Source organism: Chroicocephalus ridibundus, chromosome 2 (assembly GCF_963924245.1).
Source record: "Chroicocephalus ridibundus chromosome 2, bChrRid1.1, whole genome shotgun sequence".
In the NCBI taxonomy this organism is placed as follows: domain Eukaryota; kingdom Metazoa; phylum Chordata; class Aves; order Charadriiformes; family Laridae; genus Chroicocephalus; species Chroicocephalus ridibundus.
In genome coordinates, this window is record NC_086285.1 from 1,498,257 (window position 1) to 1,524,049 (window position 25,793).

The window sequence follows — 25,793 nt, forward strand, 5'->3', positions numbered from 1 at the left end:
TGGAGCGACTCTTTTCCAGGCGGCGGACGCTGAGGCTCCTCTGCCACCGTGGCGGTGTCTTCTTCGGGAAATCTGGTGCCGCAAGCTTTGGGCAGGATGCTGAACGTGGAGCTGGCCGGGATCCTGCCGCGATTCCTGCTGTTTTGTAGGCATGCCCTCTTGGAAGGGAAACTTTTATTCTTAGCTTTTGGGTTTTGGAGACGTCTGCTTTGCGCGCTTGCCAGCATTTTAGCTTCATACTGGTTTTATACAAAGTTTCGGCAACGAGAGCGAAACCGGATTGCTAAGAGGAATTATTTCCTTTATTCTTACAGCATATATATTATTATATACCTATTACAGATATATTGCAGGATATATATTACAAATACTAAACTTCATTACCTGTCTCGCACCATAGAGCTACTTAAATCTGTGTTCTTGTCTATAAAGAGACGGTTCTTTCTTTTTTTTTTTTGGTTGAGGACCATCGGCTTTCGTCTGTTGGTTGTTATTCTGTGCTGTATCACAACGCGTCTGGTTACGGACGTGTTGAAAATCTTCATAGAATCGTTGAGGTTGGGAAAAGACCCTTAAGATCATCGAGTCCAACGTTCATGTTGGGTCTTGGCTGGGCTAGACCTCAGCGCTGTTCTCAGCCCTTGTCAACGCTTGCGTCTGACGCTCAAAAATACCCGATTGTCAACAACGTCGGTGTCCTGGAAGTCTAAAACTCCACTTTTTGTGATCCTAAAGATGAAACCTCCTTTTATACACTAATTGGTGTCAAAGTGCTGTTCTTGGAGGGCTTCTGACCTCCTCTGCGTCAGCGGTGTTTCGAATTCATGGCTTGCTTAACCCCCTTAAATCACATCCATGCCCTCGTGTACTCCACAGCTTGCTTAAACTTGCGGCTCGTGTTTCCTCAACGAAAACAAGCCCTGCTCTTGCTGCCGTAAGAATAATTTATAGCCTATTAATAAGCTTTCTCAGTTGGACGTGAGCCTTGGTAGAGGCAGTAGTATGTTACCGCTGGTGGTAGGTCTTCGGAGCAGGTTTCTCCTAATTCTCTGTTGCTGATGGTTTAAATGGGGAAATAGGTGGTTACTGCCGTGCCGTCACCGCGTCGGGTTACGCAGAAACCGAGAGCTTTGGCTTTTGTTTTCCCCAGAAACTGATACTTCTCCATTAGCTGGTGTTTGAAGTGAAATCTCTGAACCTTTTCTGCAAGAAGTCTTTCACCGTCTCACCACGACGGCACCGAATTGTGGTGGAAAAGCTGATAAAATTGAGCAGAAGTCCGGCTGAAAGGTTCCCCTGTATCTCTAAGGTAGACGGGGAAAAGCTTCTCTGCGTGCAAGCGTGAAGGTTGGAGTGCTGGAGGGTGCTTTGGGACTTCTGGTAGAGGAAATAACAGCTGAAGACGGATGAGCTGTTGACATCTCGGTTTAGGCGTTTCGGTAACCGCCGAAACTTTTACATCTGCTTCTGTGTTGTCTTTTGGGGGCTGAGGAACTCGTTGAAGCTCTCCCAGGTACGGAGCAAAGCACGGAGAGAGCAGTCCCGTTCCTCTTCCCTCTCCTTCCTTGTAGGAGAATCTGCTTTGCTCGTGGTATCGGAGTGAAGAATATAAGGAAGCGAGGAAAAGTTGGGCTTTCCCGTTGGCTCAGCATTGGCGTTGGTGATGTTGGGATCAAGGTGATGCTGGGATCAAGGTGATGCTCCCCATTAGTTCGTTGTCGAGCGGCTAGCTGCCGAAGTCCTGATTAATTAGTTCTAGGCGTCATGGTAAATAGCCAGAGCCGCAGATCCATAGCAGGTCACACAGCAAAAAGACATTTTTAAGTATCTTTAGTTTCTGGCGGTGAGAGGCAGATGGTTTTACTGTTTCCGGTCTCCTAAGAAAAATACTAAATTCAAAAGAAAACCAAATTCAGCTTCCTACATCTCATTTTCAAAACTTTTATATCTGCGTTACGCCCGCAGCGTCTGTCGAAATAAGGTTCTGGCTGGTTTGCAGACCCTCAGAAGACAACGCCAAGACAGCAGTTTGCTGGAAAAAGGTTTGCTCTGTCAAAGTCCGTGCGGAATTTTTCAGTGTCCAAATTATTGAGCTTCAAAACTCTGCCGTGCTCCCCTTCGGAGGAGGTTGGCGTGTCTGCCTGACCCTTGGGTGACATTGGTAGGGACATCTCTTGCAGCAGGATTGTTCGTAGGGTCGGAGTTACCCTCGCTCTGCGTCCCCGGGTCCGTCCCATTTGCACTGCCAGAGATCTAACGTTACGTTTCTTGTTTCTACCTGATATTTACACCTTCTTTTTATCTTTTCTTTTGCATGTTTTCTCGGCTGGATTGCAATAGAGAAGAAGAAAATGAGGTGAGTAAAACTGATTCCTTTCTTGATGTAGCCCCTGAGGCATGCGTTGGCCCAACCTGGTTAGTTTGACCTGGGGGTTTGTCGAGTCGAGAGAGCTTCAGGGTCCAGGTAACGCAAACTGCAAGACTAAACCCCACTTGTGTGGACTGTATTGCGGCTGCATCAAAAGAAGTATGGCCAGCAGGGCTAGGGGGGGGATTCTGCCCCTCTGCTCCGCTCTGGGGAGACCCCACCTGGAGCCCTGCCTCCAGCTCTGGAGTCCTCAGCACAAGAAGGACACGGAGCTGTTAGAACGGGGCCAGAGGAGGCCCCGGAGATGCTGGGAGGGCTGGAGCCCCTCTGCTGTGGGGACAGGCTGAGAGAGCTGGGGGGGTTCAGCCTGGAGAAGAGAAGGCTCCGCGGAGACCTTCCAGTCCCTCCAGGAAAGCTGGGGAGGGACTCTGGAGCAGGGAGGGGAGCCATGGGACGAGGGGGAAGGGTTTTCCACTGACAGAGGGGAGACTTAGATGAGATGTGAGGCAGAAATTGTTGGCTGTGAGGGCGGTGAGCCCCTGGCCCAGGTTGCCCAGAGAAGCTGTGGCTGCCCCATCCCTGGAGGGGTTCAAGGGCAGGTTGGCCGGGGCTTGGAGCAACGTGGTGTGGTGGGAGGTGTCCCTGCCCAGGGCAGGGGTGGCACTGGGTAGCCTTTAAGGTCCCTTCCAAACCGAACAGTTCTATGGTCTATGATTCAAATCTGATGTTATCCTGAGGTGTCTCTAGCTCAGTGGTTAAATCCAGGAAAGAAGGGAACCATGTTCTACCATCTACACGCAGGGATGCGACAGCAGAGTGCGACAGTGCCCTTGAGTCATTCCTTGTAGGTAGGTGCTTTCTGCACCATGAGAAGATGATTATTTCAGGACCTAATCTGTGGAAAAAAAAAAATAATTAGTTTTGCTATATATGGCTCAATGAATATAAGGGGAAAGGAGAAAACTTGGAGGGACTGGAGCAGTTTATAACATCCTGGCGTAGGAACGCCTGTTGCTAATAATTTTTGATGCTGTAGGACCGTATCTGGTTGTGCTGGTGAGCGTACCCGTGTCCTCCTCCTGTTCCAAGCAAACGGAGAGCTGCAGGAGCTTCAATAATCACGTATCTCGCTGAATACGCAGAGTGAGCTCCTGTCGCCTTTTTCTTTCTGCGAAATACCCACAGCAGCGTTCTGGGGAACGTTCCCTTTCTGTAAAACATTAAAGGAAGGAGAAACTCCTCTTCTACTACAGCGCTTTTGCCAGTAATTGCTACCTATTAAATTTCCAAAGCTACCTGTGGAGTATGTTCAAAATTCTCTTAAGTCATGTTTGTTTGTTTTTTTTTAAAACTTGGTGTTATTTAAGAAACAAAAAAATAATCCCTGGAAGGGTGAGCGCTTGAGGGTGAAACATTTGTTGTGAAATCTGTCACCTCTGCTGAATAGATTCTCAAAAGGGGAGGAACAGAAGCTTAGCGGCTCCTTTTTTTGCCTTCGGGTCCTGTGTTTGGTGTAAAGGTGGACGTATCCGGACCCCGTTATTCGTGCGCGGGCTTGGATTTCGTGTCTGTTGCGCTCGCGGTTGGAAAGGTTTTGAGCAAAACAGTGGCCCGTTTCCGTAGCTGTGAATTTTGCACAGAAAAGAATTTCACGGAAGTTCTAGAAGGAAGGAAAACTCTTGAACCCTGACGCACTATATTTTATATATAAATATATATATATACAAAATTGGTATAATAGATGAATCCAGTCTCTGATAAGAATTTGGATTCAGATTTGTGAAGACCTCCTTCCATTAGACATCAAGAGTATGGTTGAAGATGGGAACCTGCTCTCTTACTCCTCCCTTGTGCCAAGGCATATACACAGGTTGGGGTAAAAAGGTGTGAATTTCTGGTCACATAGGGATGATAATTGACCCAGCAAACCCCAAAACCTGATGTACCCTTGCTTTTCGGGAGGCCGAGCCCAGCATCCTATGGGAGAGTGGTCTCGGTGGCATTAAGGCGCGTAGAAAGTCCTACCAAAGGGGCCGGACACTTGATTTTGTCCTTTCTTCTTCTGTGAGTTAGTTTATATACACTTGGATATTAGTCTGTGGGTCACTTCTGATGTGTGGATTTTAAAAACGAGGATAGTATTTTAAGCGCAGCTTTCTAAAAATGGTTGTGAGACAGTCGTGGAGAGAGGAAGGTGTTTCAGTCCCTGTGTGGGCAGGGACTTATTTTCAAGGTCACTGTTTGGGTGCCTTTTTAGCCGTGGCACTCGTTTAAAAGCATCCGTGAAATGGCACCCGTGTAAATAACACCCATTTAAAAGGAGTGCCTTTTCTTTTTCGCACCCATTTTTTCCACAATGCAGCTCATCATCTGCTGGTGAAGATCGGACCTGTGCGGGGTGCTGGGGTTGGGTGGCCAAGACTGATCACGGGGCGACCGTGGTGTGTTTTTTCACAACTACAATAAAACCCCATGCGTTTCGTCAAAAAACAAGGATGTTTTTGCATACGCGACGTCCAAGGCTGCAAATAGAATGGGATGGGGTTGCCATTCCACCGACGCCTTATTTAATAATTTACTGTGGTGCCTTTAGCCCGAGCAGCTCGTGCATTGTTTTACAAAAGTTAAAGGATAACAAAATACGTAATAATTCACAGTGGGTTGCAGGAAACCGCCGCTGCCGCCGAGGATGCGTTCGCGCAGCAGTTAATGGGAGTGAAACCCAGCTCTGTACGGTTTTCATACGACTCTTTCTGTCGGAGTTGTGCTCGTCACGCAAAACGTAATTGCCCTAATGCGCTTCGGATTTGTGGAGATAAAGGCTATCGACAGCGACACCTTTGCGGCGCGGTCGGCAACCTCCCTCTTTAGGGATTGCGCTTCTGCGACACCGCGTTTGCGCAGAGGAGCCCTGAGCTTTAAAATAGTTGGAGAAATGCTAAGATGGGTAAACAGAGGGTGATTTACGCTCCGAAAATTGCTAATTTGGGGCTTGGATAAATACATCCTGTAAGGTAAGAGGTTCCCGTCTTGAAGGAGTTTGTTGCTCTAGACATGCTCCTCTTCCAAAGGCAGGGTTCAGCTGTGAGTGCTGTCACACCGGCTTTCTTTGTGGACATCCCTGAGCTCTTCATGTCCTAGAGAAGATGAGTTTCAGCTCGTTAACGTCAAAAACGAACGGGTTTGCTGCGGCACGGTCCTCGCTGCGAGGCGAGGCGCGAGGTGCTGGGCAGGAGACAGCAGAGAGCTGCTGGTGAGATGCGCGTGGGGTGTTTTACGGTGTCCGTTGGCTTGGAGGTGACACGAGTCATCATGCGCCACTGAGCCCTGGTGGGAATTCTTGGAGGTCGTTATGTTAATACTGATTTACGCCCGAGCCTGGAAACTTATTAGGACTTACTAAAGACTGAGGTAAGGCTGTTGGCGAGAAAGGACGGGGCTCCAAGTTGCTGCTGTAATTCCTGATAGTCTGATTTATGCTGAAACCAAACGCATCCAGGTGCAGTTCTCCTGGGATGTGAAAACAAACGCACTTAGAGCTTAAAAACGCAGGATATTTTGTAGCCTGGGACCACAGAAGCAGCACAAATAAAGCGATACTATCTCTTCAGTTCATTTTATATGTTGAACTCTATCTCTCTTTTTAAAAAAAATAAGAATTAAATGAAAAAAGGACTTTCAGGTTGGTCATTAATAAGTCAATTAAAAAGCCTCAGCCCAAACCCCAGAGGAGGTTTGGCTCCAAACTGGAAATGACTGGGTAATTGATTTTGTTCAAGAGAGCGCCAGGCGCAGGAGGCCGCGCGGTTACGCTCTCCCAGACTGCAGCCCAGGGTATCAATTTCTATTTTATTGTCATGAAAAATTCACCAGGTAAAAGAAAATTGTTTGCTGTTCCTGTAGAATAGAGTTAAACCCCCAAAAAACCATTTCCTCTAACCTCATCTTCTCTTTCTTCGGCAGGGCAAGCCTGAAACCGTGCAGAAAGCTGGTTTTATCAAAGGCCCGGTGTTCAAAGGCGTTGCTTCCAGTCGCTTTTTGCCCAAAGGCACCAAAACAAAGGTTAACCTTGAGGAGCAAGGAAGACAGAAGGTGTCTTTCAGCTTTAGTTTAACCAAGAAGACGTTACCGAATAGATTTCTGACTGGTCTCGGAAACGAGAAACAAAATGAAGCTCAGAACTCCCCGGCAGTACCCCTTCAGCCTGACTTTAACCCCAAAAGTAAAATGGACCTGGGGGATGCCGCTGGTGCAGCTGAGGAATCTTCACCTCCCAAACCGAAGGTAGAATTAGGGAAGATCCATTTTAAAAAACATTTGCTTAATGTCACGGTGAAACCGCCGCCAGCTCCAGCAGCAACGCTACCGCCGCCGGCACCGGCAGTGGCACCGGTAACGGAACCGGTGGCATTGGCCGCAGACTTTCCCTCAACGCCACCGCCTCCCCCGCCTCCCCCTCCGCCGACGGCGTCGCTGGCAGCATCGATGCCGGTTCCTGCAGCGGTCGCCTTACCACAACTGCCGGTAACGCTGATGTCGACGCTGTTGCTGTCGCCGCCCGTGGAAGTCGAAGTCCCCGTTTCGAAGGAGCCGTGCCACGTGGTACCTAAGCAGGCTTTGGAGCCGGACATCAAGCAGGGTGCGGTATCGCGCGGTTCAGAAGAACACATAACTCAAAACACGCCTGAGCAGACGGAAATAACTCCGCAGAAGGAAGATTCCCATATTGGGAAAGAGGATGAGGTTTCCGATGGCTCAAAAGGTGCTCCCCTCTGCTCCCGGAGGCAGGGGTCAAAGAGGAAGTTCTCCCAGTCTGACGGCACGCTGCTGGGCTCCGAGTCTGATGAAGATTCGGTGAGGACCTCCTCCAGCCAGCGGTCACATGAGCTGAAGGTGTCCAGTACGGAAAAGGAGAGAGATCCCAGAAGAAGCTCCACGTCCCTCAGAGGTGACGACCTGGGGAAGTCCTCCTCGCGTTCCAAGTCGGACAGGGATGAGAAGTACTCGAGCTATTCAAAATCGGAAAGAGATTCGCGGTATGCGTCCTCCCGCTCTCGCTCAGACAGAGAGAGAAGGCGAAGCCGGTCTCATTCCCGTTCCCGATCGGATCGGGGCTCCCGAACCAGCTCTTCCTACTCGAGGTCAGAGCGTTCGCATTACTACGAATCCGACCGCAGGTACCATCGGAGCTCCCCGTACAGGGAAAGGTCGAGATATTCCCGTTCATATGCTGACAGCAGGGCGCGAGAGAGCTCGGACTCGGAGGACGAGTACAGGAGGACACATTCCAGATCAAGCGACTCGAGGCGTACCTCGTCCCACTCCTCCTCCTCCTACAGAGACTCGAGGACTTCTTACTCGAAGTCGGACCGGGACAGCAAAGTCGAGTCGTCTCATGGTGACGTGGAGAGGAGAGGAAGGTCTTCTTCGAAAGCAGATAGAGATTCAAAAAGGACTTCAGAAAGTGAAGTAACCAAAAGGTGCTCTCCCCTTGATGAGCTTGGCTATCGAAAGGGGACATCCCATTCTAAGCCCGACAGTAATGTGAATTCCTCCCGTTATAAGTCCACCCCTTCAAAGACCCCCGCACCAAAGCCTGATAAATTTAAGAGTTCTTTCTGTTGTACAGAATCGATGGAAGAAATAAAACAGCATTCTAATTCTCTAGATTTAGAGACCTCTTGTCTAAAAAGCAATGAGATCAGGGTGTCCATTGCGAAAAAATTTGAAAGGGAAAAGACACTTTCTCCATTAAATCAGTTAAACGATTTGCCCGCTTTTAAAAAGGCAGACGAATCGAAAGTGGGTTTTGCTAACTCAAAGTCTGAGGAGCTTGCAGGAAATGAATGCCATGACAGTGTTAAGGAACAAGAAACTTTATTAAAGATAAAGCCCGATCAGTTAAGAACGTGTTTCCCCGTGGAGCTGAGTGTAAATGGGTCCCCGGAGGGTAGGGCTGATGGTTTGGCAACTTCCAGTGCCTCCAAAACAGAGGATGTCGCCCCGTCTTCTGACGATAGCCTGTGTCGCTCAGAAGCGTCGCCTGTCGTGAAGACGAGTCCGTCGTATCCGTTGCCATCTAATGGGTTTGAGAGCACGTATGCGTCTCAGGAGCAAGAGCCGGACGATTCTCGGGTCCAGTCCAGCGAGTGCAACAGCCTGTTAAGGCCAGCGGAGGCTCCGGTCCCACAGCAGCAAGGGGAAGCCATCGCTTTGCCCGTCGTGAATGTAGATCATACTAAAACCGTACTTAAGAAGCTGGATGATGAGGCAACTCCGTGCGACAAAACCAAAGAACCGCTTTTTTGCTACGTTTCAGACGATGCCGACCCTGCTTTGTACCATTCGGAAGTCGAAATCGAAGCGGAACCAGCAGATTTAAAAGTTACATCTGAGACTTTCCTAGACGTGCAGGTAGAGCCGCAGACTGTTACGTGCGATTATGAGAGCGCGGAGGAGCTCCACTCAAAGTCTGTCTGTGACGATGAGCATGGACATCCTTCCCAGAAAATTAGCCTGGCGGTGGAGAGCTCAAGCCAGGATCCCTCCCAGGATGGCTGTTCCCCAAGGCTCAGGTCGGACCATCCCGTGCCGGAAGAAAGCGTCTCTTCCAAATGGGACGTGCCACCGCCAGATGGGCGCCAGGAGCTGCTGCCGCATTCGGAAGCCGAAGAGATGCTCGAGTTGGACGCTCAGCACATTGATCTTGGTTTGGCAAAAGGCAAGCCGTCGTTCAAAGATGAACATTCGTACTATTCGGAAGTGCCGCTGGAGCACCGTGGCAGAGAGGTCGTGGAAGAAAGTGCTGTTTCCACCGAGGGAGTTGGGACGGATGATTCGAGAGTTCGGTGTCCCAGTGTATTGGCTGAGAAGGAGGAGGGAAACGAGCCCTTGGTGGCTTCGGCTTTTCCAGACGCCTTGTTTCCCTCTTGCGATGTGATTGTCACTGCAGAAGAAACGGAGACGGTAACTCAAGCCCCGACGTGCGACAGCAGCGGCAACGCTGCCGAATTTGTTCCTGCTGGCCACGACGATTACTCCGACACGGGGGAGAGCGACAGTGAGGGGGGAAGTGAAGACAGTGACACGGAGGACTCAGATTCCGATGACGGTGCGCCACGGAAACGGCTCCAGTCTGTTGTGGTTGTACCGAAGAACTCCACCATAACGATGGAGGAGAGCAGCCCCGGCTCCTCACGGAGCAGCCAGGGCAACCGGCGCTTCTCCGACCACTGGGACGACGAGCGACCCGAGTCCAGTAGACCTTATTATGAAGAGAGGGTGGAGAATATGGCGAGTAAAAGTGGGCCACAAGTAGAGAGCAGATGTTCTCCTAGAGGGATGGAGAAGAGTCCAGCAACTTCTACCGAGCTCAGCAGGAAGGAGATGGAGGAGCTGCGGCCGGATCCTTGCCAGCCTCAGAGCGATGGAGTTGACAGTACGAGTCAGGCAGACCTGATGGCAGACTCCCACGGCAAACCCAACCCGGATGAGAGGATAACGTTGAAGGAGCTGATGGCCATTGGTAGACCCATCGGCCGACAAGACGAGCAGCCTTTTTGTCTGCCGGAGAGTTTCGAAAGCGCCGATAAATCCCGACACCAGATGAGCTCTTCCAAGCCAGACAGTAGGCAAGGGAAGGGTGGGCTTAACCAGTCTGGCCTCGGAGAATTCTCCAGGCTGGATGGTTTTCATACGACGGAGGATCTGGGTGGTTTGGGCTGGGACTTTTCCCAGCCGGAGAAGCCCAGTAGCACCTACCAGCAGCCAGATAGCAGCTTCGGGGTCTACTCGGGCTACGTTTACCAGCCGGGCTCGGGAGCGTACGGCGGCTCTCAGAGTTACTGGCAAGGCAATGGTTATTGGGATGCGAGGTCTGCTAGCCGACCTTCTGCAGTTAGTTATGAACGAATTCAAGGGCAAGTACCGGATTCTCTAACGGAGGATCACGAGGAATACGAAGAGGAAGACCGTTGGGATGATGACTGCAAACCTCGTTTTCCCAGCCCCTCGAGTAAATGCCAGGTGCCCGGGCAGAAGGAAAAAGGCTCGGTGCAGGCACACGAGATCAGCAGCAATTCGACCAAGGAGCCGGTGCCTGGGGGGGAGAAGAAGGAGGAGGTGAAGGTTTTGGAAAAAAACGATGCGAAAGAACGAGGCCCACCAAAAAAAAGACGCCCGGAGTTGGAGAGCGACTCTGAGAGCGACGTGGACTCGAGGGAGAAGAAGAAGGTGAAACTGGAGGGAGAGCAGGTGGAGACGGCGCCGCAGGACTCCTCCATGGTGGGTCGGTTGTGTATCATGGATGACTTCCGAGACCCCCAGCGCTGGAAGGAGTTCGCCAAGCAAGGAAAGATGCCCTGTTACTTTGACCTTATTGAGGAGAATGTGTACCTGACAGAAAGGTAACTGATTTTTTATTTTTTTTTTTACCCTTCTTTTTTCCCTTAGCTATGGGAATTGTAGATTTTAACTTCCATTTGGTTCTGTGATAGCTTTTGTTATGGCCAAATTGGCATAAATTGGAGGGAGGGGAAGGGATCATAGAATAGGTTTAGGATGGAAGGGACCTTGAAGACCACCTAATTCCAACCCCTGCTGTGGTCTGAGGCTGCCTAACCTCCCACCAGCCTGGGTTGCTCCAAGCCCCGTCCAACCTGGCCTTGAACCCCTCCAGGGATGGGGCAGCCACAGCTTCTCTGGGCAACCTGGGCCAATGTCTCCCATTCCCTATGTCTGGCAAAGCCGCTCGTAGAGGAGATGATATTGGACAACTGTCTAACCCCGCCCTGGGTCTCTTCTGAACAGAAAAACCAGATTGGGCCCAGACGGGCCCCAGTGATGAGAAGAGGTGGAAGACGGGAGGCTGTGGGGGGAGGATGATTTATTTATACGCTTTTCTCAGTCATCTTGCAGCATCCCCGTTGTCTAGTGTTGATTTGGAGGGAGGGGGAGGGATCATAGAATCACAGAATGGTTTAGGATGGAAGGGACCTTGAAGCCCCCCCAGTGCCACCCCCTGCCCTGGGCAGGGACACCTCCCACCAGCCCAGGTTGCTCCAAGCCCCGTCCAACCTGGCCTTGAACCCCTCCGGGGATGGGGTTTGTTTGGGTCTAGTGTTGATTTGGGTGTGAGGCGGGACTTGCACAAGTGGGATTACTGGCATCAGCACTGAGCAAACATGTTATTCTTGTGCCCGTGGTACTTTGTATGAGCAATTACATTTTTTCCAAGCTTTTTGTCTTCTTCTCTATTGTCCACCGTTCATCTGAACTTGGGGTGATGCTGCATTAAAGCCCAGAGCCATAAAGCAGCATCACCTCTGGGCTTGCCAGTTCTTGTCTCTTAAGCGTCCCCAAATGCCAGCTCGCTCCCTCTCCGGAGGCACAGGGAAATCCGTCTGGGTGTGGGAAAGGTTTTGGACAACAAAAATGTGTTTCCAAAGGCTTTGGTTACCTGCATGTAATGATTTGTCACCTCAGGTGAGTTCTTTTAGCTCTAGCAGACTGTAATTTGAAATATCAGAGGGTGGCTGTTGGCTGCAGATGATCCTTTTCCCTTTTGCGGGCGAATGTTGCAGATGGATACGAACCCTGGGAAATAAAATCATCTGTTTCTGAGTTTTAGGGATGATTAGTAAGCGTATTGCCAAAAAAAAAACCCAAAAAACGCTCGCCCTGGCCTTTTAACGCGTAGGTGAGAGCTCCTTACGAGCTCGTGACCGGTTCTTATTCCCGGCACAGCCTGTGGTAAAGCCGCCTGCTGATTTCCTCCTATGTAAAATCTTGCCGTTTCATTTAACGTCACGATCCTTTTTCATCTCGTCCTTCCTTTTCTCGTAGCCCGAGAGAGAAGGAAGGGTGGTTGAGTAACGGCGTTCACTCAAATACTCAAAAAAAAAAAAAAAAAAAAAGTGTTTTGAAAGATATTCTTGATTCAGAGTCTGAAAACCAGCCACTAACCTGCAGGTAAAACCTGCTATTTATTTCAATCCGAGGTTTTATTTTTCTTACACCTTTTTTTTTTTTTTTTTTTTTTTTTTTTTACCTTGCCTGGGATCCACCCTCCAAAGCGTCTCCCTCGTCGTCTCATGGCAATTAAATTCGGTAGATGCCTTTGATGCCCAGCCTTTTCTGTAGCTGCCGTTTTCTTGCTTGCTTTTTTCATCGTCTTGTTGGACAGTAAAGCCGAGGTTTTAACTAACTAACCCCCCCCCCCCTTTTGCTTTATTAAAAGAAAGCTGTTTTAAAATGGCACGTGCGCTCAACTGATGGTTTATATGTTAATATTTTCGAATACGGGTTTTCTCCTGGCCTTGGGATGAGCGAAACCAAGTGGCTGTTATGGGATAGCTGAGGTGGGAAGGGATCTCTGGAGATCGTCTCCGTCGTATTACGTAGGATTACAGAATAGAGTATTCCCCGAGAGGCTAATCTGAGTTTATCCTTTTAATTTAAACCTTAGAAGTGGTACTGGGTAGTGGGAAAGCCTCCCCCCAGAAAAAACAGGAACTTGAATTTCTGTAAATCGGCTTCTCGTACGACAAAATGAAGGAGTTTTAGTCCTTCCTCTGGGCGTAGGTGCCTGTGTGTGTGCCCGTCTCCATTGGAAGTAAAGTTGAATTGTGGACGTTGAGGAGAAGATTTTTTTAAAAAAAAAAAAAAAAAAAAAAAGTTAAATATCCTGGGATGTCTTTCTGAGAAATCAGCTTTTGTGATCGGAAGGTCATCGCCTCCCACTCAAACCAGTGTCCTTGGTCACCCCTCAACCGCCTTGCGGTTGTCTGAAGGGAATCGATCCGTATGCCCGGTTTCTCCAGAATAAATGAATTTCTTCCAGTAACAACTGGTAAAGCTTGAGGAGTCATTTCTCCGCCCCGATTCTAACCTGTGTGTCAATGACTTCGCTTCGACAGGAAGAAGAACAAATCTCACCGGGATATTAAGCGAATGCTGTGCGAGTGCCCTCCTCTCTCCAAAGAAGAGCGCGCTCAGGGGGAGGTGGCTTGTGGAGAAGACTGTCTCAACCGCCTGCTCATGATAGAGTGGTAAGTGGCGTTTCATGAGTTGCCAGAGTTGGGCGACGTTGTCCACGACCTGACTTGAGACCCCCTAAAGGAGTTCAGGCTTTCCTGGGCAGTGACGACGAGCTGTCTGTACGCTCATTTCCGCTGGCTGGTGTGGAGACATCTTCAGAGCCAAGCATCTGACCTTAGATCTTCTGCAGGAGGTTAGATCGGAGCAACCTCCTCTTAAAAAAAAAAAATAAAAAATGCCTGGAGTCTCCTGCTCCTCAGCCTTAACTCTAGTCCATCGTAAGTGTGGTTGGGGGGAGTCAGAAATGCAAAGGTAGCTCTGCTTGAGCCCCTTTTTTCCTCTCATTTCTCCTTTTGCATCTCTCTCGCCTCACCAGGATATGGCTGTTGTCTCCCTTTTCCCTCCTGGAAGAGGCTTGGAGAAGGGAGAACTCCTGTTGCGAGCTGGAGACGAGGGACAGGGCGCTTGGTGGGATTCACCCCCTGGCACGAGGATTGTCACCTCGTGGAAGGAGAGCGATTACCCGGCAGAAGCCCTGCCCTTTGGTTTTAATTCCATAGCCCGGGCAGTAGGTGTAGGGGAAGGGGGTATCTTGGGAGAAGGACCCCTAAAAATGTGGGGAGAAGAGGCCGGATCATCCCATTTGGATTGTACGACATTGAAGTACGGCGGCATTCGCATCCCAAATGTTTTTGTCTTCTTTCCAGAAATAAATTGTCTGCATTTGCATGTTGACAGTCAGATGGTTGTGCTTTTTATAGCGAAACACGTTTGAAGGTTTTACACTGAATTGATTATGGTTCCTTGGTATCTGTTTCCCATCTGAGCCGTTTCTGTTATCGCTGTTGTCCTGCTGGGAATTGATTTGTTCCCGTTTCCTTCCCTTAGTTCTTCCAGGTGCCCAAACGGCGACTACTGCTCCAACAGGCGCTTCCAGAAGAAGCAGCATGCAGATGTCGAAGTGATCCTCACCGAGAAGAAAGGCTGGGGGCTGAGAGCTGCCAAAGATCTGCCATCGTAAGCCTTTGCTCTTCTGATGACGTCCTCGTGCTATTTCACTCCCTCGGGAAGGGGAAATGCGTTGCTTGCGTTTTCTTCGTTTCGCTGACATCGGTAGATTTGCCGAAGTCCTTCCAGCTTTATATATAGTCCTTGTCCTCCGTCAGGTGTCCCTTTTAGTTACCAGCACGTGCGTATCCGCTCATTGCATGTGACGTCTCCCACGCTGGTTTTCCTCCCTTCTCGGTAGGGTTGCTGACAGTCTTGCCGTAGCTTCGTCTTGTGTTTAATCTCCCTTCCCTCCTTTTCTGTCCCCGTTACACGAGGTGGGAGGAGGAGCACACGCTCTGGCTGTGTCTCCTCTTCTCTTCCCACCTCTGCAAGACTTGCCCTCTTCTTGAGTCCTCCTCCTCCTCCCCTTCGGACTACATGAAGATCCCGTGGGGATCTTGCCTCCCTCGTTAGCCAGTTGGTAGATAACGGATGTATTTCGAAGCGCTGGTTTGACATCAGCCGTGCTCACAGATCCGACTCTGTGTTCGACTCATCTCCGTTGCGCTCAAGCCAGATGATGTTTGCCCGTCGTGCCTGGATCAGGGCCTTTATCGGTGCTGTCTGGCACAGAGGAGCTGGTGGGACCGGTACGCGAGGGCTCGCGTGGTGCCGGACCCCGTCGATCCCCTCCTCAGTGGGCGGGGGGATGGATGCTGATATTTTTGGAATTTGGTTGCACTCAAAAAGTGAGCGTGGCTGGGAAGACAAATAGTGCCGGGTGCTTTTTGCTCTACGTGTGTGTGTCCAAGGAGGAGCTCTGGGATGGGAACACCTTCTCAGTAGGCAGGAGAAGTCAAGGAGTTGCCTTCTGCCTTGCCGAGCCGCGGCTTTCTCATGTTCCTGGTAGTAAAAAGAGCCTTAAGCGAGGCTGTGGGAGAAGAGAGAGGAGTGAGGACATTCAAAGAGCTCCTGGAGGCTGAAGGGCAAGGTGGGAGGAGCAGGAGGCAAAGATGAGGTTTTCTGGGAGAAGGGAGAGAAGCCGGAGGTGTCTCCAGGCGAGAGCGGCTGCGGTGAACCACCACGCTCCCCCAGCGAGCAAGACCCGGGTGGCTTCTTCGCCCCCAGCTTCAGACCCCTCACCGTTTTGTCTGCAGGTCGGGTGGGTCCCCTCAGCAAAAGTTGGTTGTGCTGCTCCGCAGGCGAACAAGAGACTTTGTAGAAGAAATTTTTGGAGTGTCCTGCGGGGGGGGGGGGGGGGGAAGCAGTGCTGAACGCTCAGGGTTTCGCCAGGCTCTGATTTCCGTCTCCAGAGGCCGCGTGATGGGCCTGGTGAGGCTGTTGATCTTCAAAACAATCTGCCTAGAACTCAACCGTGCAAAGATTTTCTGTAACTCTGGATATTTTACTGAGTTTCCCTGGAAACTCTGGGGGTTTGGTGTTTTTTTTTGTTTTTTTTTTTTTTTTTTTTTTCCTTTTGTTGAAGACAAGGAGTTCTGAGGAATCCAGCAGGGTTTCTGACACTTCAGAAAGCTGTAGGTCTCACGGCAGATTATTTTTTTTACTGCTATATCGACTATATGAGACAAATTCACAGGGGGATGCAGGGGAGAGTTTTGATTGCTTGAGAGAGGTGTGCCAAGTTATCTAAAATGCACTGAAAACAAATCTGCGCTTTCAAGCCGACATGTTTAACCGCGAGCGGCTTCACACTGTGTTTATGTAAAAGGTAACAGCGTTAAGTGGTTGTTAAAACGAGCGAGTGCTCTCCGTCGCTGCGCTGTTGCACAGCAACTGTATCGAAGAAGAGCGTGAGTATCCTGGCGTTTTCTGGTTCCTGGTTTTCCAGATTTCATAGAATCCCAGAGTGGTTTGGGTTGGAAAGGACCTTAAAGGCCACCCAGTGCCACCCCCTGCCCTGGGCAGGGACACCTCCCACCACACCACGTTGCTTCAAGCCCCGTCCAACCTGCCCTTGAACCCCTCCAGGGATGGGGCAGCCACAGCTTCTCTGGGCGACCTGGGCCGGGGGCTCACCCCCCTCACAGCCAACAATTTCTGCCTCACATCTCATCTCAGTCTCCCCTCTGTCAGTGGAAAACCCTTCCCCCTCGTCCCATGGCTCCCCTCTCTGCTCCAGAGTCCCTCCCCAGCTTTCCTGGAGCCCCTTGAGGGACTGGAAGGGGCTCCAAGGTCTCCCCGGAGCCTTCTCTTCTCCAGGCTGAACCCCCCCAGCTCTCTCAGCCTGTCCCCACAGCAGAGGGGCTCCAGCCCTCCCAGCAGCTCCGGGGCCTCCTCTGGCCCCGCTCCAACAGCTCCGTGTCTCTCCTGTGCTGAGGCCCCAGCGCTGGAGGCAGCACTGCAGGGGGGGTCTCCCAGAGCGGAGCAGAGGGGCAGAATCCCCCCCTCGCCCTGCTGCCCACGCTGCTGGGGATGCAGCCCAGGCTGCGGTGGGTTTCTGGGCTGCCAGCGCATGTGGCCGGCTCATGGCCAGCTTTTGCCCCCCCGCAGCCCCCCCAAGTCCTTCTCCTCAGGGCTGCTCTCCATCCCTCCATCCCCAGCCTGTGCTGGGACTGGGGGCTGCCCCCACCCAGGTGCAGGACGCTGCGCTTGGCCTTGTTGAACCTCATGGAGTCCCTAGTGCTGTGGGACCTAAGCTTTGCAAGAGCAGGGTCCTGTTGTTGTTTTTGGAATAACACATGCACAGGGAAGTGGTAGTGTTGGGGACTGAAGCAGTGCTGCTGCCCCGTATGGAAATACCAGGCCCAGTTGTGTTTAAAGTTTTAGGAATTTCTCCTGGAAGACAAACTTTGGAGGTTGTAGTGAAGGTAAGGCTGATAGTGAAGAGCTCACCGTAGGAAGAGTTGGGTGTGCTAGGACTGGGAACGTTGAGAAAGATGGGAAGGAGGTAGCAGTGTGAAGATGGCCTTCGGTAAGAAGTAAATAAATCAACAAGAGCAGCAGAAGTATCTACTGCAGTTGACCCGTGTGTGTCAAGGGCTTTGGATATGGTTCCTCAACACTTGATGTAGCAAGTGAAATCTGAGGCTGGCTGGAATACTGCCTTTGGTTTTGTTTGTTATATGGAGAGAGATTTCCAGACTGGCAGAACATCACTGCGAAGTTAAAGCTTGTCTTGGGAGAAGACAACCATCTCTTGGTAGTCATCCCACCAGAGGACAGTCTGTAGACTGTCACAACTCCAGCAAAGGGTGGAGAAGTTGTACACCCAGAAGATGACCCGTCCCACCTGATGTGGGTTTGTTTGAAGATATTTCTAGCTTGGATCTCCTTGCTGTCTTGCCAGTGTGGCCCTTGTTGCCTGGGCTTGGAGTTTTGCGGTCGGGACTTTGAGTGGAGCTCACCCAACTGAGCAGCAGGTCATCAGAAGACCATTGCTGACACCTTCATGCTGGTATCTATAGGCTGTGGAGTCATCTAGGAGAAGGATATGGCTGAGTTATGAGCCGAAGGAGCAGACTAGTGCTTTTTTGGGTGGACGCGGAGGTGGGGGAAGATGGGTGTGATTTATACCCATGGGCTGGAAGGCCACCATGGTTCTGTGCGGGGGATTAATGATGGGAAGGAAATGGGGTGAGTGACACCTGCCCGAAACACTGGATCTCGGTCCAGGTGGAGCTGGGCAGGAGCTTTTGGTTTCCTGGTGCTCCCGGTTCAGCCCAAGGAAAGAGTTGAAGGGTTCAGGGCGATGGTAATCAAGGGAAGACTTCGGACAGACACCAAGAAAGCGATTTCACGATGCGTCTTGGTAGACTGGAGGGTTTAAAGCCTGGCCGCGCTGCGGAATGCGATCTGTGAGGTTTGTGGCTGAGCGTAGGGGTCACTAGTTGTTCTCTTCCATCGCTGCTTAAATTCCCCTTTCCTACGGATAAACAGGGTATTTTATTGACCCCTCATTTCACCCACCAGACCAGGAAGGTCTCGGTTCTTTTACAGAATAAACCCTGCTCGAAGGGCAGCTTAATTCTTGTGTCTGGGCTTTTCGCTGCGATATACCTCCCCATGCGATGGTGTAAAAAAATAAATGAATCAGAATTGCCTCAGATTAAGGTGTGTAATAATCGTATCTACACCGCCAGGCTGCAGGTTCTACTCAGAGAGTCCATCTTGGCGGTGTTTATTTTCTGTTCCTCGATGTTTTTTGCTTGTGGCTGTGCAGAACGATGTGTTGTTTTTTTTTTCCCTCTTGGGCTTTGCAGCAACACTTTCGTCTTGGAGTACTGCGGAGAAGTGCTGGACCACAAAGAATTCAAGGCTCGCGTGAAGGAATATGCCCGGAACAAGAACATTCACTATTATTTCATGGCCCTGAAGAATGACGAGGTGAGCAGCGGGATTCTCAAGGAAAGGAAACTTTGCCTGGCTTTGTGTTGTCGTGCTTTACGTATTTATTTTATTTTTTTTTAACCCATTGCTTAGTTTCAACCTGGTTTAACATAAACCTGGTAGCTTAACGTTATCCCAGTGTCCTTGGAGAGGAGAAATTGCCCTCCCAAGGGAAAGAATGGAATATGAGCCATCCCTTCCACATGAGCAGACCTCGGTGGGAGAGAAACCCCGCCTGTGTCCCAGCTCCAAGAGATTCTTCAAGCCAAACTCAATGTTCTTGGATGCCCAAGTAAACCAGTCTACAAAATACCTTAATAAACCGCGTTTCCTCGCTTCAGCTACGTTAAATTGGGCCACTTAGAGCCAGTGGAGTCCCTAAATGCGGGGTTACTGCCATTGAAAGATCTATATACCAGAAATTCTGAATTCTTTAGCTTTGCTTCAGCCCTGTGGGATGGCGCAGCTGCGATGCAGAGAGCGCAGCGTTGCTTACCTTGGGCGACGGGCCCTCCCCCGCTGAGAACAAAGCGTATAAATAGAAATCTAATACCTTATTCTGCTTGTCTCCGCTGTCAAAACTTTTTTGGATCTGGGTAGCTTTACAGTAAATGAGCTAAAAATACTTCCGAATGCCCTTTTTTTTTCTTCTCTCTCCCCACCGCCCCAAGTAAGCAATTTCTGTAGCTGCCGTGGGATTGCGATGTGATCACAAGGGGGCACAGGGGAGTGTTGCCAGTTTTAACAGGGAGGACGCAGTGATCCGGGAGACAGAATCACACAGAATCACAGACTGGGTAGAGTTGGAAGGGACCTTAAAGCCCACCCAGTTCCACCCCCCTGCCCTGGGCAGGGACACCTCCCACCAGCCCAGGTTGCTCCAAGCCCCGTCCAACCTGGCCTTGAACCCCTCCAGGGATGGGGCAGCCACAGCTTCTCGGGGCAACCTGGGCCAGGGGCTCACCACCCTCACAGCCAACAATTTCTTCCCAATATCTCATCTCAATCTCCCCTCTTTTAGTGGAAAACCCTTCCCCCTCGTCCCATGGCTCCCCTCCCTGATCCAGAGTCCCTCCCCAGCTTTCCTGGAGCCCCTTGAGGGACTGGAAGGGGCTGGAAGGTCTCCCCGGAGCCTTCTCTTCTCCAGGCTGAACCCCCCCAGCTCTCTCAGCCTGTCCCCACAGCAGAGGGGCTCCAGCCCTCTGGTCATCTTCATGGCCCTCCTCTGGCCCTGCTCCAACAGCTCCATGTCCTTCTTGTGCTGAGGACTCCAGAGCTGGAGGCAGGACTCCAGGTGGGGTCTCCCCAGAGCGGAGCAGAGGGGCAGAATCCCCTCCCTCGCCCTGCTGCCCACGCTTCTTTTGACGCAGCCCAGGATGCGGTTGGCTTTCTGGGCTGCCAGCGCACATTGTCTGCTCATGTTGAGCTTCTTGTCCACCAGCCCCCCCAAGTCCTTCTCCTCAGGGCTGCTCTCAAGCCATTCTCCGCACAGTCTGGATTTGTCCCTGGGATTGCCATGACCCAGGTGCAGGACCCTGCTCTTGGCCTGGTTGAACTTCATGAGGTTTGTACAGGCCCACCTCTCCAGCCTGTCCAGGTCCCTCTGGATGGCATCCCTTCCCTCCAGCGTGTCTCCGCGCCGCACAGCTTGGTGTCGTTGGCAAACTTGCTGAGGGTGCACTCGATCTCATTGTCCATGTCACCGATGTTAAACAGCACTGGTCCCAGTACTGACCCCTGAGGAACACCACTCGTCACCGGTTTCCATGTGGACGTTCTCTTGGAATGTCCACATTCCAAGAGAAAGGACGACCTCTCTCTTCGAGTACGCTGCGTGTGGCAGCGATGTTCGGCTTCCCCAGCCCTCGTCGTCGTCGTCCCGTGCACCAGAGGGTCAGAAACCCACGTTAAAAATTCAGGATCCCCACCCCACTTGAAGAACTCTATTTACCTGCAGTGAAACCTTTAAGAACCATCTACCAGCTGCTTCGTGCTCTTCTTTTTTTTTCGGGGCGCTTAATGTCATTGTAAAACCCGTTCATCCAAACCAAATGGTGTCGGTAGCTGGGGCAGGAAAGGGTGATGACTTCTACATGGGTTGTGTTGAGAAACGTGGGCATTGTAGCGGTCCTGCTTCGTATTTCTGCCTGGCGCGGGAGGGAGGGAGGCCGTTTCGCTCTATAGTCGTCGCTTCTTTTCTTTACAGATCATCGATGCCACCCAGAAAGGAAACTGCTCTCGTTTTATGAACCACAGCTGTGAACCAAACTGCGAGACGCAAAAGGTAAACTGCTGGATCAAAGCCGCTGGCTTCTCGCTTCCACTGCCGTGCGACTTAGCGAGCCTCGGAGTTATTTCTCCTTTATGTCTCTTTGTTTTGGTGTTGTTTTTTTTTTGGGGGGGGTTTTTTTTTGGTTTTATTGTAACTTGGTGAAATGGAAACAGCTGCCTGTGAAACGGGCGAGTACTGCCGAGCCGGTTAGCAAATTTTAAATTGGTGGGTGATGCTGTTTGAAGGATTCCTCTTGTTAATTTAAAGCAAAACCAGAGCCAAGCCTGGCTTTTGTAATAACTCATCACCTTGGTTTTTTCCTTGCTTTAGTGGACTGTGAATGGGCAGCTCAGAGTTGGATTTTTCACCACCAAACTGGTCCCCTCGGGCTCCGAGCTGACGTTTGATTACCAGTTCCAGAGATACGGGTACGTTTCGGCTCTCTCGAAGCTGCTGGAAATAATGGGGGGTTTTTTTTGAGCGTTGGTGCAACGGAAAAAAATCCTGCTCCGGAACAAACCGTTGCAAAGCCTCGTCTAACACGGCGGTTGTGAATGAACTGGAATTCTACTATATAAAAAGCTACTGGGATAAAGTTTTTTCCGTTTCTAACACAAGAGATTGGGACAGGGATTTGATTTCCCTTGATTTGATGTGTCTTTTCTAGTGGCGCTTTATTGCCTTTTTGTTCCACTTCAGACCATCTCTCCCCAGTGGAAATTTCCCAGATAATGATCTTGACTGTTTCTTTCCTCTGTCTAATTATTAATTACCGGAGCGCCAGACTTTGCAGTACCCTTCAGTAACGCCTCTTCTTCCCCACCCGCCCCGGTTTTACGACTTTGCAAATCCTTGCAGAGCTGTAAAACCCCAGCAAACCGCACGTTCCCTCTTCCTGCCCCGTTCCAGAAGCGCAGGTGTGTTGGGCTTTGGCTCCCTTCTCTAAACTTGAGCCTAATATTTCTTATAATTTTTTTATATATATATATATATTTATATATTACTGCTTGTCCAGGTGTGTGGCGAAGTATTTCCCTGTGATGAGCACAAAACGGCGTCTGACAGGCTCGGAGCAACATATAATTATGAGATTAATTCTACATCCATTTTAGAATCCCTTTTTTTATTATTTTTTTTATTTTTTTTTATTTTCTAATCCCATTTTTTACTGAATGCAGTTGTTTAAGGGGCGTCTCTTCCTTTCCCTTCTGGATCCTGCCTCCACCACCACCGCTATGGCTCTTTCTATAAGCGGGAGAGCCAGAAACGGATTTTTAGCTGCGTTATAAAATCGTTTGCGCTTAAGCGTGAGGTGCTGCCGTGAAGTTTTTTTCCCTTCCCGGTGCAAACTCTCAGGAGGGCAGGCAAACTTAGCCTCAGCCCGTCTGGTTGCTCTTGCAGCCAGGCCTGTTTGGTTTCTAGGCGCGTGGGAATATCTCTAAAGCTGGGGAATGTCGGGTAGTAAGCAGTCTGTACGCCCGTAATTTTATTTTTATCTGTATGTGGCTTAGTCAAAGTTATTAGGGTTTCACATATGGCCCTGTTAGGCGAATAATTTTGCAATATTGGTTCATTTTGATACCTCGCGTATTGGAGTCTAGTGAACCTAGTCTTGTCTTCCTGGAGTTTTTCCAGCTCTGATCTCCTGGGCATCGTTCCTGGGCTCCCGTTCTGCTTCCTAGAAGATCCTGCAGTGGAACTTTCCTGGTTCTTACTGCTGGTACTGCAGAGCCACATTCCAAAACCACCGTGTTTTCCCAAGCAGTTTTGGCACGTAGTTTAAAATTCGTGGTGTGTGAAGTAGAAAATGCAGAGGCTTTGTAGAAATATTGCCTGAATATAATGTCAATCGCCTCTGCTCTCCACGGCTCCATATCCGTGCAAAAAAACATCTTCCACCTGAATCTCGGTACTTCCACGAGTCCTCAGCCCAATCTTTAGTCTGTTTCAAGCTGTAAAACGCAAGCCTTTTTTCCTAATGGATATGTCATCCTGATTATATATTCATTAGGAAAATTAATGTATCGATTGCAATGGGCGGTAAGAAGATCTCGGACCCAGCCGCTCCACCTTTCCCTTTCTGGTTCTTGGTTCTTGACCTACAAAGAGCCTGGAGGTGAAGCAGGCTTTGGTTTCCAGCTGAGACGACATGGAATCGCGGTAGCCATGTAAGAAAGAAAGACTTGGTTTGAATTTTCAGTGGCCGGAAAGGCCTTGCCATGCGGAGAAGTTCCCGTCCTTTTCTTCTGAGGGTGCAGAAGTACCTTAATTCTCACCTTACTTAAGAGTAAGGTCAAATAACTCGCCGTGGATGCGGCCGATCTGTTACTAAACTGCTCTGTTGCTCGTGTCCACCAACAGCAAAGAGGCTCAGAAATGTTTCTGCGGCTCGGCCAACTGCCGGGGTTACCTGGGCGGAGAGAACAGGGTCAGCATCCGAGCCGCCGGAGGGAAAATGAAAAAGGAGCGTTCCCGGAAGAAGGACTCGGTGAGTCTGAGTCTCCCTTGTGGTGTTTGTTTATTTCTAAGAGTAACAGCAACCAAGGCTTGACCCTGGGCTTGATCCTCTTTGTGTGAGTCTTCAGGTCATCTCTAGAGTCGGCTTCTGGGGTCAATGACTCCTGACGACCTCAAAGTCCAGTCTTTTCCCTGGATGTATTTATATAGTTTTATTTCATATGGGCCTTCAACACTTGTTTTTTCTTAGAATCACAGAATGGTTTGGGTGGGAAGGGACCTTAAAGCCCCCCCAGTGGCACCCCCTGCCCTGGGCAGGGACACCTCCCACCAGCCCAGGTTGCTCCAAGCCCTGTCCAACCTGGCCTGGAATGTTTCCAGCGATGGGGCGTCTCCCACCTCTCTGGACAACCTGGGCCAGGGTCTCGCCACCCTCAGCGTAAAACGTTTCTTCCTTCTATCTAGTCTAAATCTCCCCTCTTTTAGTTTAAAACCGTCACCCGTTCTTGGAGCTTTACTTAAACACGTATTTCCTTTCTCTGGGTAACTCAGCCCAACGTCCCACCAGGAAGGGACCTTCGCAGGTATCTGCTCGTCAGTACTTCATGCTACTAAAAAGCATCCTAAATTCTACGTGCCTTTAAAAATTGGGTTGGCGTTGCGTGATTTTTTTTTTTTTTAAACGTCGGTGGAAGACGGGCAATACCGCCTTCGCCGTTTGGGCCGTTACCTGCAATTTGACAGCTGGAAGGGCGCAGACGTTTGCGGTCTCCCGGCCGGGATGTGGAATTTGAAGCTCTTCATTGCTTTGGCCTAGAGGCCCGTCGGCTTCCAGGAGAAACTTGTATGAACACGCGTCGTATTTGCCCTCACTCTTATTACAGTTGTGTTTGCAGATGGACGTGAATGAAATATGTAACTTGAATCCACCTTTTTTTTTTTTTTTTTTTTTTTTTTAAGTCTTTTTATAGCTTTTTCACGCGTGTAATCCCCAAGCGGTTCCATGGAGCTACTCCCCACGTTGAGCTGCGGGGCTGGGTTCACGCGGTAGACGTAGGAAACTGCAGAGGAGTGTGAGCCAAGCGGGCAGAAGGAGTTTTTCGTGGGCAAAAAAAATTTGCTGCAAGAAACCGCGCGGGCTCTTTTCGCTTCCTGCAAGATGTTAATTGTTCTGTCCTTGGAAGATAGAAACCTCTCTTCCTACAGATAAGATTTGTTACCTGCTCTTTTGGGAGAAGCCAACTACTGAAAATGCCGGCTTCGTTTTTATTTACTGTATTGGAGAGTCAGGAGGCCAAGAAATTATTTATGAGTCGTTTATAAGTGGTTTTAAAATGCTAATTGGTGGCACCGAGCAGTAGGCTGAATTCTGAACGATGCTCTTTCGGTGTCCACGTGGAGAGGAACGCGCCTCTGCTTGGAAAGATTATAAACACCAGTGAAGAAGTAAATCTGTCTGCAATTCAAGATAATCTCTTAGTGCACAGCTGTTTTCCTGGGTGAGCAGATAAACTTGCGACCGGGAGTGTTTTGGTGCTCACACCTGGAATTTCCTCCGCGGGGCATTAGGTTTATACATCTAAAACCTGCCGCTGGTTAGGAGAAGTGGATGTTGGAGTCGGGGGATTCCCGCCTGTTGCGTGTGTGCCCAGCCCAGTATAAACTGGTGGGAACAGGGCGCTCTTGTACGGGACCTGCTGGAGAGCAGCTCTGCGGAGAAGGACCTGGGAGTCCTGGTGGACAACAAGTTGCCCATGAGCCAGCAATGGGACCTTGTGACCAAGGCGGCCAATGGCCTCCTGGGGGGCATCAAGAAGAGCGTGGCCAGCAGGTGGAGGGAGGTCATCCTCCCACTCTGCTCTGCCTGGGTGAGGCCACATCTGGAGCACTGTGTCCAGTTCTGGGCTCCCCAGTTCAAGAAGGACAGGGAACTGCTGGAGAGGGGACAGCAAAGGGCTACAAAGATGATGAGGGGACTGGAGCATCTCTGTGCTGAGGAAAGGCTGAGAGCCCTGGGGCTGTTCAGCCTGGAGAAGAGCAGACTGAGAGGGGATCTCATCCATGCTCAGCAATAGCTAAAGGGCGGGTGGCAAGAGGATGGGGCCAGACTCTTCTCAGTGGTGCCCAGCGACAGGATGAGGGGTAACGGGCACAAACTGGGACACGGGAAGTTCTATCTCAACATGAGGAGGAGCTTCTTTCGTTTGAGGGTGGCAGAGCCCTGGCACAGGCTGCCCAGAGAGGTGGGGGAGTCTCCGTCTCTGGAGATATTCAGACCCCACCTGGAGGCGTTCCTGTGCCGCCTGCTGTGGTTGACCCTGT

General features: G+C 50.5%; 1 protein-coding gene across 1 annotated transcript in view; it reads left to right on the plus strand.

Annotated features, from left to right (window-relative positions):
- The window catches only part of SETD2 (SET domain containing 2, histone lysine methyltransferase), a 75,059-nt gene that overhangs the window by 13,635 nt on the left and 35,631 nt on the right, over positions 1 to 25,793 (plus strand). Inside the window, exons 2-9 of the mRNA XM_063324198.1 lie at positions 2,341 to 2,356; positions 6,332 to 10,773; positions 13,285 to 13,416; positions 14,294 to 14,422; positions 18,616 to 18,739; positions 20,949 to 21,026; positions 21,345 to 21,442; positions 23,376 to 23,502. Coding sequence (XP_063180268.1) covers positions 2,341 to 2,356; positions 6,332 to 10,773; positions 13,285 to 13,416; positions 14,294 to 14,422; positions 18,616 to 18,739; positions 20,949 to 21,026; positions 21,345 to 21,442; positions 23,376 to 23,502 — 5,146 coding nt within the window. The remainder of the gene's footprint in view (positions 1 to 2,340; positions 2,357 to 6,331; positions 10,774 to 13,284; positions 13,417 to 14,293; positions 14,423 to 18,615; positions 18,740 to 20,948; positions 21,027 to 21,344; positions 21,443 to 23,375; positions 23,503 to 25,793) is intronic.